Here is a 16,361-nt window from a genome sequence, read left to right as displayed (position 1 = left end):
TATTTGGGTGTAGCATCACACTCCTCACTGATTGACTTTCCTCGAAGTCTGTAACATGTGTCACTTATGCGAATAGCACTGTGCAGACCTTATGGGAGAGTGACCGTCAAGTAGCACAAAATGTGATTCTAATACAAACTAGCCTTCCTGACACGTGAACTTCCTTGGCCAAGTTTATAGCCCAAATTAGACTCTAAGGATATTTAAAAAATAAAAAGTGCGCCGTAAAAAATAATAAAACATAATAAAAAGCGTTCCCTAAATAACTGAAAAGGAGCCCTGGTGGTGCACTGTTTAAGTGCTTGGCTACTAACTCAAAGTTTGGTGGTTCAAACCCACACAGCTGTTCTGCGGGAGAAAGATCTGGCGATCTGCTTCCATAAAGATTACAGTCTAGAAAACCCTATGGGACAATTCTACCCTGTCACATGCGGTCGCTAGGACTCGGGAACCACTGGACAGCACCCAACAAGATGAAGTAATTAAAACTTCTCTCACCACGGACTACCGATCCCATCATTCACCACGCCCTCACATTGCCCCTGCGTGGGGCGGGGTCCTGGAAGGGGCGGTGACGGTGGCGCCGTGCGTTCTGGGCATTGTAGTCTGGGGCTCAGGCCAGCGCTCAGGACGGCCCACGTGCTGTGCTTGGCCGCCGCTCCGGCCAGTTGCTCCCTCGCTCTCTCCCCCTGTCACCGGGCGTCGGGCGCCGGGAGGGGCGGCGGGCCGCAGCTGGAGCGGGTGGTGGGAGGGCCCGAGGCAGCCTGAGCCTTCGCGACGTTTTTGCGACAACCGGGCCGTGTTCCGCAAGTCCCCTCCCTCCTCTTCTCTCTGAGGAGGTACCGGCTGTTGTACGGCCGCCGCTTTTCTGTGTGAGTGTATGGAGAGTGAGTGAGTGAGTGAGTGTGCGTGTGCGTGTGCGAGCGGGTGCGAAGAGTGAGTGCGTGTGTGCCAGGAGGAGAGGAGCGCCCGCCGCGGCAGCCCCGCGCTCCCTCCGCAGCCGGAGAGAGGGAGACCGGCGCCCGGGGAGCCGCGGGGACGAGGGCAGCGACACCGCTCCCCACCCCTCCCCCAGCCTCGTCCCTCCGCTCTCCTCCGGCGGGGAGGCCTCCCCGTCCCCACCTTGCCCCGCTGTCCCCCTGGATGTCCCCGGGGCTGTCGCGGGGCCTCCTGCTGCTCCTGCGGCATCCGTCGGGCCGGTGCTGCCGCTGCCAGGTGTAGAGCGGGTGGGCTCCCGGGGGCTGCGGCTGCCCGTGCCTCCCCGTTCCCCACCGCTGCCACCCGGCCCCCCGGCCCCGCTCCCCGGCCTCCGAGGCTGTGACAATGGACTATGACTTTAAAGTGAAGCTGAGCAGCGAGCGGGAGCGGGTCGAGGACCTGTTTGAATACGAGGGCTGCAAAGTTGGCCGAGGCACTTATGGTCACGTCTACAAAGCCAAGAGGAAAGACGGGTGAGTGTGTGTGCGTGTCGCCCCAGGCCGAGGCGAGGAGCGCGAGGGCGGCCGCCGGTGCCGGCTCCCACTTCCTCGACCCCGCGTCGTCTGCTCCAGCCAGGTCGGGAGGAAGTGCTGTGCGAGGGATCTGCGGCCGCCAGAGACCCTGCGTGCTCCTCTGGGTGGCAGGGGCTGACCGGGAAGAACAGCCGTCGTCCGTGGGCTGTGTACTTTTCAGGGGCATCAGTGCGGGTTTTTTTTTTTTTTTTTAGTATTCGTTATGAAACGTCAGTTGAAATGATTTTTTGGGGGGGTCGGTTTATTATGATAACCTTCTGAGGATTTCCTCACCCGCCTCTAGAGTGACATCCGTCACTCTGGAAGGAACGCAGTGGTCCTTTCCCTCATCGGTTTCATAATGGATTTATTACCACATTTAGATTTTATTGAGGGCAGAAAAGGCAGCAAGTGAATGTGGCTGTCAGGAGCTCCTCATAGTGATCATGTGCTCCATAAATGTAGGAATCCCTCTTTGGGTATCATTAACTGAGTTTGTACACGGAACAATGGGGGTTTGGTGCAGGGTGGGTGGTGGGGAAAGGCAAGTGACAAATAGGGGGTATGGTGTTAAGGCTGTTCGCCCAAAATTTAGCAGCTGGCATTGAACTTTAAGCAGTCCCTTTGCTTTAGACATTCTTCTCTAGAAGTAATTAAATCTATGACTGGTAGTGTTTCTATTTAGTTTTAAAACGGGCAAGTGAAGTGTTCATTTTTCCTTTGTCAGTAGATGAATGTCTCGTAATATTGACAAAAGAGAAGACAGTTCTTAGGTTGGGGAGAAAATATACTGGATTAACTCTTTGCTTTCCTTTTGCAAAAATGGATGTCGTTTCTGTTGCCTTTAACATGATAGAAATTTACGGGAAGATAAAATCAAAGCTTTGGATTTTATTAGAAGCAAAAGTAGCTTTACTGTTAGTTTGGTTAGCTGCTATTTACCATTTAAAATAATTGCTTTTTTTTATTTCAAATTAGTAGGGTATGTTCAGAACTATTTAGCACCAAAAAAGAAAAAAAAGAGTAACCATTCATAAAGCTGAAATAAGTTACCTTGGATAGGGGGAAAAGGCCATATTTGTACATAGTTTAGTATTCTGAATATTAGAAAGGAAATGTATGTTCAGCTTTTTTTTTTTTTTAAGATTTACTTAGTTACCTTTCTAAAATAATTTAAGACGGACCCTAGGAAGAAAATGGTAATACTAATTAATTTGAAATGTGTATTTCAGTGCCTTTATGCAACAGTAAAGCAGTACAGCTATCTCTGTTGAAGGTAGGAATTTGAAAACTTGATACTCCAGGTGCCACATGTATTTAAAAGTACTTTTTAGGGGAATGGATGGTCTGGTGACATTTGAGAAATCAGCTTCTGGAGATACTGCTGTGTCTTGTTGTCTAATTAGATTTCTCAGTAAGGTACTACTCTGTAATGACATATATTTTTAAATTATGCTTCCCATATAATATTTTTCAAAAGCTTTAAACCATCTCTTCATCCCCCAGTATTATGTAATTTTAAGCATATTCATAAAATCCCTAATCCCATGAGATTAGGCATTGTAGTACATTTGACCAGTCTGTCATCTGCTTGATAAAATTCTGATGACCTTTAATTATTTTTAAGCTCTCTGAAAGAAGCCAGTTTTGTTTTCATAAATTACCAATTTATGGTAATAAATATGCATATTTGTATTAACTTTGATTTTATATTTTATTGAAAAACTAGTATTGAGGTACTTTTAAGCACATTTTATATCTCATGATCAGAGTTTAATTTAGGTTTTAATAATTTGAGGAGAATTACACAATGGAAACCCTGGTGGTGTAGTGGTTAAGTGCTATGGCTGCTAACCAAAGGGTTGGCAGTTCGAATCCACCAGGCGCTCCTTGGAAACTCTATGGGCAGTCCTACTCTGTCCTATAGGGTTGCCATGAGTCGGAATTGACTTGACGGCACTGGGTTTTCACTGGGTACACAATTTAAACATAGCTCAATGTATAGTATATAAACATTTCTTTGTCATTTCTGATAGCCAGAAAGTAGCTTGTGTTTTGGAAAAATTAATTTTTCATTCGCAATCCTTTGGGCATGTTTTTAGCAACTTTAATGATTTTGTTTGTATGATGAACTTTTCTTTTAATGGATGACATGTCAAGAGAGTTTTAAAATTATTTAAAACAATCTTTGTTTTCTAGAGGGTATTTTTTCAGGTTGGCTTTTTTGTAACCTCACTCTGGTAGAATACAGCATTTTATTTATGAGGTTCTTTTGATTTTATGTCAGTGAAATGTTATCTAATGTATTTGAGTCCTGGTGAAATTAAATTTGTGACTGTTTAATCTTTATATAAAAAGATGATGAACAAATAATTTGTCTTTAGTATTGATTTACTTTCAAATTAAATTAAGTATTCTGCAACTGAAATTTCAGAGTAGTCTAGGAACCCAGACAGTAATGCAATGCCTTCAAAGAGAATCCTGAGATGTACAATAAAATGAGATGCTATAAATAGTTTTATTTAGACAGATTATTAAAATGAACATATGTGAATACTGTATCCTTTCACTTGTCCAGTGAGCATGATAGAACATGAGTAACTGGTAAAAGAATTTAGACCTGAGGAGTTAGTTTCATAAGTTATTAAGTTTTAGGAAATAAAACAGCTTGAAAGATCAATTTTTTTAACTTAACGAATTAGTAACGCTGTCCTGCTAGTATACCACACTTATGATAAACTCAGCATTTTAAGGAACGTAGGAAGGGGAGAAATACTTTATTTTAGGCGTGATCACATACAGGGAAAAAGGACCTTTTATAGTTGTGTTAATTTCAGATTCTAATACAGTGAAAGCATAAATGCACACTAAATCTTGGAGTTAATTTGTTCTCACTGTCACTGTAAATGAGATAGAGAGTGTCCTTTGTGTCCGAACACCAAAAGGATACTCGGTGGGAAGCAGGGGGATTAATTTTCTTTCTGAGTCAGTTGCATTTCCTCTTGGCCGAATGTAGGCAACCAAACTCATTCTGTTTGAAAGAATGGAAAAGTGAGGGAAGACAGAAAACAATTTGTATTTTTAAATTCTAAAGTTTCAGTGTAAGTAGTGGACATTTGTAAGATTTATAAATCAATTTGGAATGAGAGTTTTATCTCCAAAAAGGAAAAGCAAACGGAATTTTCTTCAGTAACATTCCTAATTTGTTATACTCTGTATTCAAAAGAATGTTTAATATATAGTTAGGATTTTGTGTGTAAATACACAGAAAACTTTTTTGGCACTCTTTGTAGAAAGCTTAGAGATTAGAAGGCAGTGATAATGATAATAATAGCTAAATTTTTGAGTTATCAAATATCGGGTCCTGGGCAAAGCACTTTACGTGTATCATTTGTTCAATCCTCACCAGAACCCTATGAAGTCGGCTTTATTATTTTTCTGTTTTACAGGTGAAGAAACTGAGGCATAGAAAGATGAAGCCCATTTACCATGGTTACATGGCTAATTAAATGTTAGAGCTGGAATTAGAGGATAAGATGCAGATTTCTTATCCCAGAGCTCATGCTCTTAAATATTAAAAAAATATTAGCTTCGTAAAATTACTGTCTTAATATAAATATAAACATAGACATGGAGGTTTGATTTCTAGTGGCTCACTCAGAAAACATGAATGTCTTATCACAGAACTGTTCTTTTACTTTTTGGGTGCATTTCTGAACTGTCCTTTTCAAGTGCTAAAAAATATGTATGTACGTATATGGGTATGTCTATAGGCATGTTGGAAGAAAGGCCTGGTAGTCTACTTCCAAAAAATCAGCCACTGAAAACCCTGTGGAGCACAGTTCTACTCTGATACACATAGGGGTCGCCGTGAGTTGGAGTCGACTCCATGGCACCTGGTTTTTTTACATAATAACTGTAGGGTCGCTATGAGTCGGAATCAACTAGACGGCATTGGGTGGGTATATAATATATGTGTGTGTCTTTGTGTGTGCGTGTGACCAAATTCTTATGAAAGGCAGGTTGGGATATGACAGTTCTTCATGTAGTGGAAAGATCTCTAAATTAAGGAGACTAGAGACCTGAGTTTAAATTCAGGTTTTGCTTCTAATTAGCAATATGAGCAAGTCATTTACCCTTGTAGACCTTGGTTTCCTTATTTGTAACATTGGGGAGCTCGAGTAGGTAATTTTTAGGTCGTTTCTATGTATTTTCTAGTATTATAATTTGAGAAAATAAAAATTATGAATGTAAAATATAATACTTCTACAGGATTAGATAAACAACCACTAAAGCCAAAATTTTACTTTAGACAGTGGCACATTTTCATATTTCTTAATCTCATGCTTTAACATGACTCTTATTAACCAGGAACACTGGTGGAGCAGTGGTTAAGCACTTGACTGCTAACTGAAAGGGTGGGGGTTCATTGGTATGTTTATACCAGCCGCTCTTCAGTAGAAAGATGAGGCAGCCGGCATCCGTAGATTCACAGCCTTGGAAACTCTATGGGGCAGTTCTACTCTGTCCCATAGGGTTGCTGTGAATCGAAACCAATTCGACAGCAATGGATTTGGTTTTAGGGTTTCTCATCAACCACCAAAAAGAAGTTAGGTAACTTCCAAAGACTGCAAGCTATTTCACCTAATGTATTATGCCACTTTGTCATTCCTCTGCCTTCATCTCTAAGATGTTGGAAACTTTTAGGCTAGTGGCTGCTCCCACTCCTGTGAACGATGCATTTGGTAGCCAGCACAAAGAACCTCTTTGGAGTCCATCTGCATTGGAGTTTTAATTCCTTAATTATGATGAGAACTTGGTTGAAACCCTTTCTTCCTCCAAACAAGTCTAATGGGAAGAAATCAGCATCCCACCTTCCTGTTTTTCCCCTGTGAATATTGTTGAACCCTGTACCTAAGTACAGTTTGATTTAAATATTTCTTTAGATGTCAGAAGTGTCAAATAAATCATGTTTTACTTTCCATCACTGGGGATTTTGTATGAGCAATAAGGAGTATTTGTTATAACCTTTTGAAAATGTGAAGGGAAGGGTCTGGCAGAATACTTACTGTGTAGTTCTTATCTACTTCTTGTGAAATTTATCATCCTTAGCTGTCCAGTGCTTTCAGATCCACTGTTTAGGCCACTTTGAAGTTTCATACCTTTTTCTCAATAGCAAGGCTAGCAAATTAAATTCACTCATTTGGGATTTGTTCATGTGAGTTATTTTACTGCACCTTCCAGCATTTGAAGAAATTTTTTCATTCTTTCATTCAATATTTATGGCATCGCAAATATTTAAATATTTATTAATATTTATTGGTACTGTCCAAGGTATTATAAATGCAAAGATAAGTAAAATATCACATTATTTGAGGAGACATCTACTGAGGGAAACAAACATGCAAATAAATTGTAGCACTTTAACAGGCACAATAAAAACTAGTACAAAGTGATATGAGAACTCAGAGAAGGAAGCCTCCAACTGCCTAGGGTTTTCAGGAAAAGCCTCTTAAATGTTAAAAGATGGGGAAGATCTCATCAGAAAGGGCATTCCAAGAAGAAATAGGACAGAGTGATGCTTTTTATTGTGCTTCCCGCGGACTTCACCTAATTTTGTGGGGTTGGCTCTTCCCATGCCTTTTTTCCCCACTCCTTTTTCCTTTCCAGTAGATATTAAGTTCCTACTGTATGTGTGGTACTATGTACATGCACCACAAATGTTCCATTGTATTTGCTGGCCGTGATGAGTTCTCTGTTATTTAACAAGGGAGATACGTTTGTCAGCATGTACTGGACACCTTCGTTGTGTGTGGCAATTTTCCATCACAAGACTATTGGGAATCAGAATACAAGGAGCCCCAGAGATCCAAGTGTCTGCCTTAATATCTCTCATTTGTAGACGTGTCACAGCAGAACTCCATTTTGATGGCTGCTCTGGATTGAAGATGATTCTTCTTTGGCCACACCTCCACCCTCCATGAGGAGTAGGGAACCAGAATTTTCTGTGCTGCTGAGGTGGTAGTGGCAACAGATGGGAGGGAAAAGTGCTTCCGTCATTTAAAGTTTAGAAAGTAATGGGATTTTTCTTGCTGGAGCTCTGATGTGTGTAGACATGGGAAGTATTGGTAAGGTGACAGCTCCTGGCATTTGTGATTTCTGCTAGGAAATAATGAAAAATTATAATAAATTATTGTAGGCCATTTCAAACTTAACTCCTTTTTTGAAAATTATTTCTCTGGGCAAATGTGTTCAGAATTCTGATTTACAAACATTTGAAATGTGATCTGTTTGTAATTTGGGAACTATATGTGCCAAATCAGTGTTGGTAAATACGTGTTATTCCCTGTGGCTGGTATCATATTTCTTGTAGTGCCTTTCCTTGTTGAATCCAATCCTACTATTGCTGTTCTTTTTCTGTGCTTAGCTGCTGCTAAAGAATGAAAATCCTACTACCTTTTCCTCCTTCACAACAATTTGTAAATCCTTTCCTTCATACTGGCCTTGGTCATCTCTTGGCTACTTAGAAACTGCTAGGATATCTTTTGTCTTTAAATATGTTTTATCACCTCAAGGTATTTCTTGATGTTGCCACTAAAGTGGCTTTCATCTGTTATTTTGATCTTAATACTTGAAGACCGTTTGGTATTGTGATTTTTACTATTTAATGCTGTCATTATTGATGGGATCATGTGATGTCCTTCAGATATGTTGGGCAGAAACAATACCAAGGCCCCCCCGCCATATTGAGATATAATTCGCGTACCGTAAAATCTGTCCTTTTAAAAAGTACAGTTCAGTGGTTTTCAGTACACTCACAACGTGTGCAACAATCACCACCTTCTAATTCTAGAACATTGTCATCACCTCAAAAAAGAAAGCATTAGTAGTCACTCTCCATTCTCCCTTCTCCCCAGCCTCTGGCAACCACTAATCTGCCTCTGTCTTTATGGATTTGCCTGTTCTGAAAATTTCATATAAATGGAATCATAAAATAAATATGTGGCCTCTTGTGTTTGTCTTCTTTCATTTAGCATAATGTTTTCAAAGGTCATCTGTGTTGTAGCATGTATCAGTATTTTGTTCCTTTTTATGGTTGGATAATATTCCTTGGTACGGATGTACCACATTTTGTTTATCCATTCATCAGTTGTTAAACATTTGAGTTGCTTCTGCTTTTTGGCTATTACAGATAATGATGTCATGAACATTTATGTGCAGTTTTTATGTGGACATATGTTTTCATTTCTCTTGGGGATATACCTAGGAGTGGAATTACTGAGTCATGTGGTAACCCCATGCTTAGCTTTTTGAGGAACTGCCAAACCTTTCCAAAGCAATTAAGAACCACTTTTGAATGGCTTTACATTGACTTTGGTTTAGAACAATATCTTAGGGCTTTGCATACAAGACCTGGCTAGCCTACCATATTCCCAGACACTGCTTACACCACAGTCTATCACAGTGACTGTGAAATACAGATTCACACAATTGTTCCTTCTCCATCAAATCGAACCATTCTCAATGCTGAACTTGTTCTCAGGCAGCACCTGTGCTGAAATGTTTTTTTCTTCCACTGAAATAGGTTCTAACATTTAACCTCAGAAATCCTAACTACTCTATCTTAGCATACAACTCCAGTTATTCTCTTTCACTCAAACCCAAACCCACTGCTGTCGAGTCGATTCCAACTCATAGTGACCCTATAGGACAGAGTAGAACTGCCCCAGAGTTTCCAAGGAGCCCCTGGTGGATATGAACTACCGGCCTCTTGGTTAGCGACCATAGTGCTTAACCACTACACCACCAGGGTTTCTTCTCTTTCACTCATCACCCCTCAAAACATAGTTACTCTTTCTTAGGCATAATACCTAATGACTTCAGCCTGTATGTGGTTAATGGTTGTATGTCCTCTGGGTATTTCTAGCAAGAATGTTTGAAGTGTAGATATTGTATATTTCCTCTGGGGCAATGGTTGTGTTCCTCTCAGCTCCTGGCACATTGCCAAATGTTGACAGGTATTTAATAACTTTTTTTTTGTGCACCTGAAATTCATAGTTGAAATTCTTTCTAGACTTGCTATCATTAAAAACCTGAGACATATTATAAGAATGTAGAAAAGCAGTGCCTTGTGAAAATACCCAGAGAAGCAAAGTTTGATAGGCTGGCTCCCAGAAACTGACCTGAACAAAGCCATAAGCCAAAGGCAGAGGCAAACTTTGTTGATTGGCTGAATCCAAATGGAAGGCCCACGCATTTGATAATACAAAGACTAAGGTGTTTTTTGAAATGTACCTTGTAAATGAATCAGTTTAAAGAGGATCAGACCTGTTTTTCAAAATGAAGGAAAGTATAGTCTCTGAACCAGAGCTAGTGTTTAATTTTATTTACACTCTTGGCTTATATAGAATGGTTATTTCATATTTGAAGTTTACTTCTGTTATGCGAGTAAAAAATTATTTAGGTTAACTGCTTACTACGCCAGGTAACTCAGTTATTCATCTATTCTGTAGACAAGCCCATTAAAAATCTAACTTTGTTGTAGCCTATGAATTCTAACAAAGAATCATCCCAAGGGGAGGAGGTTTTTACATCATGACGCAGCGTGTACTCAGGGTGTTTTGGTACGCCTTGATTCATAGGTCATCTAGAGAACTAAAGGAATTAATTAAAAAATAATAATAATAATTAAAAACATAAGCTGTAATTATATTAAAAAAGTCATTTTTGGGAAAAGGGAGATAGGTATTGGAAAATAATTTTATAAGGCTTCTATTTTAAGGAAATCCAAATTATTTGAAAATTTAAGCTCATTTAGAACAGGTAGATTTATTTATTAGAGTTTCTTCACTTTACGAAAGAATCTCTTTAAGTGAACCCCTGCCCCCATCGTGTTTATCATGTGACTCAGTTTGCAAAAATTCACTTTACAAATAATTCCAAAGAAAATGTCAAGCACAGAGTAAGGCATTCTTGTAATTTATTTTCTAATGCTGACTTAACATTGAAGGTTCTTTTAAATGTAGAGCTAAATCGTTTAAGTATTTGGCATTTCATATAGTTTCTTTGTAGCTGTAGTTCTTTTTGTAAATTTGTATATTTATAATTTATTTGATACTATTTCCTGAATGTCTCTTATGTCAGAATTTGTGCCAGATACAGGAGATTCAACAACTCATTCATGGTCTGAGCCCTTAGGGAACTTAGAGACTTTGGGGGGCACAGGCAAGTAAACAGGCAATTATGGTGGGATAAGGACTGCAATAGGGAAAATTATAGGGTGCCATGGGGGTTCCTAATCTGCTCTTGGGGGCATAAGGATGATATTTCAGTTGAGACTTGAAAGATAATTAGAAGTTAAACAAATGAATGGGCGGCGAATAAGAGTGAGAGTGGGGGCTGGGAAATTGCAGACTACAGAGAGTAGCCTTAGTCCGGGCTTCAGAATTTCTTTATACAGGCAGGGGTTGCAATCTTGTTGAAAAGAGAGTACAACAGGGGTTAGATGATTTATAGCAATCAACTTGAATTGTTTATTTGAAATAATTTTGGAAGCTTGAGGGGGAGAGGACTAAAGCTCTCTCCAACCATCCTTTGGAGCCACTGTTGAGTAAGTAGCCTGTATGTAGATATGAAGGAAAAATAGCATGAAAAGAGAATTGAAAGAATTTCAGTGTTAGAGTTTAGCAAGGAATAAGGGGTGGGGTGGGAGCCTTGGTGGCACAGTGGTTAAGTGCTCAGCTGCTAACCAAAAAGTTGATGGTTTGAACCCACCAGCTCTGCTTTGCAGGAGAAAGGTGTGGCAGCGTGCTTCTGTAAAGATCGTTGTTGTTGTTGTCAGGGGCTGTTGAGTCAGTTCCGACACACAGCAGCCCCGCGTGCAGCAGAGTGGACACTGCCCGGCCTTGCACCACCCTCACAACGGTTGTTATGCTTGAACCTGTTGTTGCGGCAGCTGTGTCAGTCCATGTCCTTGAGGGCCTTCCTCTCTTTCGCTGACCCTCGGCTTTGCCAAGCATGATTTCCTTCTCCCGGGACTGGTTCCTCCGGATAATGTGCCCAAACTTTGTGGGATGAAGTCTCACCATCCTTGCCTCTAAGGAGCATTCTGGTTATACTTCTTCCAAGACAGATTTGTTCTGTCTTTATAAGGCTGTAAAGATTACAGCCTTGGAAACCTTATGGGGCGGTTCTGCTCTGTGCCATAGGGTCCTATGAGTCAGAATCGACTTGACCACATTTTGTTTGGCTTGGGAAGGGGTGGGGTGAGATGTATAAAAGGTGAAGTTGGAGAAGTAAATGGGGACAGATGTGTATGGTATTGTATATCATGTTATGGACTTTGTACTTTATTCTGAAGGCAATGGGAGCCATTTGTAGGATCGTAAGCAGGTAATAACAAGTTTAGATTTCTCATTTAAAAAGATTGCTTGGCAACGCAGTGAGGCTGGACGTAGGAGAATGTAAGTAGTTGGCTGAGAGATGCTGGAGGCTTGGATTAGGGAAGTTACAGAGAGGGTGGGGAGGAAGTAGAATCAATGGGACTTGTTGATTTATGGGATGTGAGACATAGAGAAGTGAGAAGAACCAAGGATAATGCCCGGTTTCAGGCTTGGGCAGCTGGATATTGCCATTTATTTTAGCTAGCCAAAACAGGAAGAGGAGTAAGTTTGATAGGGAGGATAATGAGTTCAGTTTCGAGATGTTGACTTTTAGGTGCCTGTTAAACATCTAAGAAGAAATGTCCCTTAGGCAGATACATAAATCTAGTGCTCCAGAGAGAGATCTGGATAGAAATAGACTTGGGGGCTACCAAGTACTTGAAGTAGTAACTTCCGTGAAGATGCAGTTCCCTAGGGAGAGTGTGTAGATTGATAAAATGGCTAGGACAGACTGTAGACAAAGAGAGGTCTACCCAGGAGGCCAAGAATTTGAGTTCAGAGGGGGAGGAGGGAAACAGGAGTTGAGCAGTATACAGCTTATTGGCTGTACTCAGCAACTCTGAGAAAAACCAGGACCTTGTAGGTAGATTCCTAACAGCCAGGCAGAGTGTTCCCAGAAGGAGTGCTTGGCTGTGCCATATGCAGCACAGGGGTCAAGTGAGGTAGCGCAGTGTCTGGGCTAAGTCAAATATTTTAAATAAGAGAAAAATTAAGCTAAAGAATTTTGGACAACAAAGCTTAAATCATAGCACACTTTGTGGTTTTATCCAAAATGTTTGATGCCTTATGGCTAGTCTCATCATTCAGAGCGAAGCTGCAAAGCTCCCCTTCCATCTTTACTTACACCTGGGCTGTTTTACTGAAACCAAACCAAAACCCACTGCCGTCGAGTTGATTCCGACTCATAGCGACCCTACAGGACAGAGTAGAACTGCTCCGTAGAGTTTTACTGAAGCTGAACCTTAAAATATATATGTATAGCTACTAAAGATATTTCTTATTTTTTAAAAAAGAAAATAGCTTTATTTTTCTGGTTATAAAAATGGCACATTTTCATTGTGAAAAATCCAAATAGTTCAGAAATGTATGCAGAAACTGAAACCCCTGACTCTACTACTAGGAGATAATTACTATTTTCATTATTATCTTTCCAGATAACTGTCTGAATATAGACATAGATTAATGAAATCTACTGTGATCTTATATCAAAAATATTATGTACTTTTTTAATCAAAGTATGGGTTCAGTCAAAAATATGTACGTTTTCATGTCAGAAAATATAGGTCTATGTCACCACCTGTAATTATTACAGAGCATCATATTTATTTGGATGCATATAAATATGTATTTAGTTAACCAGTTCTTTATTGATAGAAATTTAAGTGTTCTCCAAATTTTAGCCTTTAAAATTAGGATGGATGAACCTCATAGAAGTGTCGGCAGTTTGCCAGTATGGCATCAAATACCTGAAGTGGAATTTCAGGGTCAAAAGTTAAGCACTTGCAACAACTGTATTTTTATTATAAAATAAGTTTGGAAAATTCAACCAGTACATATTAGTACCTGGGAAAATCTAAGCTTCCCTTCTACCTCAGATCTGTTTCTACTCCGTGAGGATAATTGTCAGCAGTTCTTCGTGTGTATGCATATGCAAGTTTATATATGCATGGGCAGAATTTGAAATTTATTCTAACACTTTATTCATTTTGAGCAGATAATACATGCACATGGAAAAAAATTTATACTAAGGGAGTGAAAACTCAGGTCTACTTGTATCCATTCCCTCCAGCCACTCATTTCCTCTCCCAAGAGCTAGCCACTGTTAAGTTTGTTGTGAATGCTTTCTATTTGTGGTTTATCTTTTGACTGTTTATGGTATTATTTTTCATGCACAACTTTATTTTTATGAAGTTACATTTACCATTTCTCTAGTGGTTGCTGGGTTATGTGTCAGAATTAGAGAAGTCTTTATATTATCTTCTTTAAACATAAATGGTGTGATACTGTATATATTATCCTGTACCTTGCTTTTTTCTAGGTAGTACGTTGGAAATCTATATCAGCACATGTAATTCTGAATTAACTACTATTGATATACAAAATTTCTCATTCTGTTTTATAAATATAATATACTGGTCCAATTGAAGTACATTTAGGTGGTTTTCATTTTTTCCACTATTGGAACAGCATTGCAATAAATATCCTTTACATCTATCTTTGCATATAGTATGTTCACAGATCAAGGTGGAACTTCGCAGGCCCCCAAAGTTCCCCACAGGGACGTTTGCTCTGGATGATATTGCGGGCGTTATGGATTGAATTATGTCCACCAAAAATGTGTGTCATCTTGGCTGGACCGTGATTTCCAGTATTGTGTGGTTGTCCTTCATTTTGTGACCCGATGTAATTTAATTTTCCTGTGTTTTAAATTGTAAACTCTGTGATGTTAATGAGGCAGGATTAGAGGCAATTATGTTAATGAGGCAGGGCATAATCTGCAGGATTAGGTTATAACTTGAGTCAGTTTCGTTTGAAATATAAAAGAGAGAAGCAAGCAGAGAAGAGAGGGACCTCATTACCACCAAGGAAGAAGAGCCAGGAGCAGAGTGTGTCCTTTGGACCTAGGGTCCCTGCACCGAGAGGCTCCTAGACCAGGGGGAAGATCGATGACAAGGACCTTCCCCAGAGCCAATAAGGAAAGTCTTCCCCTGGAGCTGGCACCCTGAATTTGGAATTCCAGCCACCTAAACTGTGAGAGAATAAACTTCTGTTTGTTAAAGCCATCCACTTGTGGTGTTCTTTTATAGCAGCACTAGATAACTGAGATAACTGGCAAGGAGTAAAGTTTCCACTAAGTGAAGCTATATCCACAGGGAGTTTTATCCCACCTGGGTAAAAACCCCAGCACATTACTGCAGTTCTGGCAAAGTGGAGGCTGGTTTTCCAGTAATGTACCAGACCTGGGCTTCATGCTCTTCTGAGGTCCAGGGTTTAATCCTCTAAAAATGCTGCACTGATTACATTCACATCCGCCCAAAAAACCTGTTGCCATCTAGTCAGTTCCGACTCATAGGGACCCTGTAGGACAGAGTAGACCTGCCCCATAGGGTTTCCAAGGCTGTAATCTTTATGGAAACAGACTGTCACATCTTTTTCCCATTGGAGTGGCTGGTGGGGTCTAACAGCCGACCTTTCTGTTAGCAGCTGAGCGCTTAACCACTGCACTACCAGAGCTCCTTATATTTATATCAAAACTCCAAAAACAAAACTTATTTGGAAAAAAGAAATGGCTTGAGATACAGTAATGGCATGTTTGAGTCATGAGGGTTAAGTTCACTTTAAGTCAAAGTTTTAGATTATTATCACAAGCCTGTGTAATATTTTAGAGTACTAGTTGGGATAAAAAAAATTTTAAGAACCATGTGGGTGTTTAAAATTACAGTCATTTCATTTTACTTTTATATCTTCACTTTCGTCTTTGTTCCAACACCATACTGCTGCTACAATTTGGTCCTGTCACACACGATTGATATTCCTGATGTGTTCTGCCGCCATCCAGCTTTATTTGACCCTAACTCTTTTGACTCTTGCGTAGATTGTTGCTCTGTGTTCCCTGTGGCTTGGCTTAGGTCATCCTCTTTCCCTGCCCACCGCTGACCTTACTCCGCGCTTTGCCCCGCTTTGGCTTGCTGGTTGTGCTTTGTGCCGATGCTGGCTTTAGCCTTGCTCCTTGCCACCTTTCTCAGCTGCCTTCAGCTCCGGGCCTGCCTCCGTGGAACAGGAAGCTAGAGCCACTTCTGCTGCTGATGAAATTGCTTATTCAGCTGAGGTAATTATTCATGGTAGGTAAGCAGGCAGGTGATTATCTCCAAGGCAGCTCTGAAGTATTTTGTTAATTTAAAAGAGACTTTACAAAATAAAAAAGTACTACTAAACAAATTCTTTGTTGACATAATTCCTGTTCAACAGAAGTTGGAAAATCTCACTCCTTATGGATTGAAAGCTGAAGAAGTACACAAACGTTTTGTTTTTTTAGTCTGAAAATCTGGTTTATACAAATGAGTCCAGTTCCATTTGAGAATTGTAATCAGATATCCTGGAGCTGAAAAATCAATATTGTAATGCTTTAGCCAAGACTCAGAAGTATGTAAGTGCAAAAAACGTAATGAAATCTATCAAAATAGCACATACTTCTCCTATTTCTCTTCTTGATCTAAACAAGTGTACCACTTTTTTCCTTTACTATCTACATATCAAGTACCTTTTTTTTTTTTTCACTTTGGTCATGCAGTCTTTGCCCTATTTCACTTCCACTTTGTGTACCTGGACTCAGTGAGTTTAAATATGCTTGCTGGTTTTCCAATCTGTATGCAGTACCATTACGTTTTTCCTTTATGTGCTGTAATTAGTTTTGTACTGTAATTTAGGT

At 40.1% G+C, this 16,361-nt stretch overlaps 1 protein-coding gene across 6 annotated transcripts in view; it reads left to right on the top strand.

Moving 5' to 3' along the window:
* The first annotated feature begins 750 nt into the window (after positions 1-750).
* The window catches only part of CDK8 (cyclin dependent kinase 8), a 174,446-nt gene continuing 158,835 nt past the window's right edge, over positions 751-16,361 (top strand). For 2 of the 6 annotated variants that reach the window (XM_010593965.3, XM_010593964.3), the window contains exon 1: positions 752-1,451. In XM_010593965.3, the coding sequence (XP_010592267.1) occupies positions 1,324-1,451 (128 nt within the window). In that variant the 5' untranslated portion in view covers positions 752-1,323. Of the gene's footprint in view, positions 1,452-16,361 lie in introns of all 6 variants that reach the window. The other 4 variants (XM_010593963.3, XM_003414056.4, XM_023553134.2 and 1 more) reach the window with 3 other exon arrangements.

This window comes from Loxodonta africana, chromosome 23 (assembly GCF_030014295.1).
Source record: "Loxodonta africana isolate mLoxAfr1 chromosome 23, mLoxAfr1.hap2, whole genome shotgun sequence".
NCBI classification, from domain to species: Eukaryota; Metazoa; Chordata; class Mammalia; order Proboscidea; family Elephantidae; genus Loxodonta; species Loxodonta africana.
The sequence above is the reverse complement of the archived record's forward strand: the minus strand, read 5'-3'. Positions and strand labels throughout refer to the sequence as shown.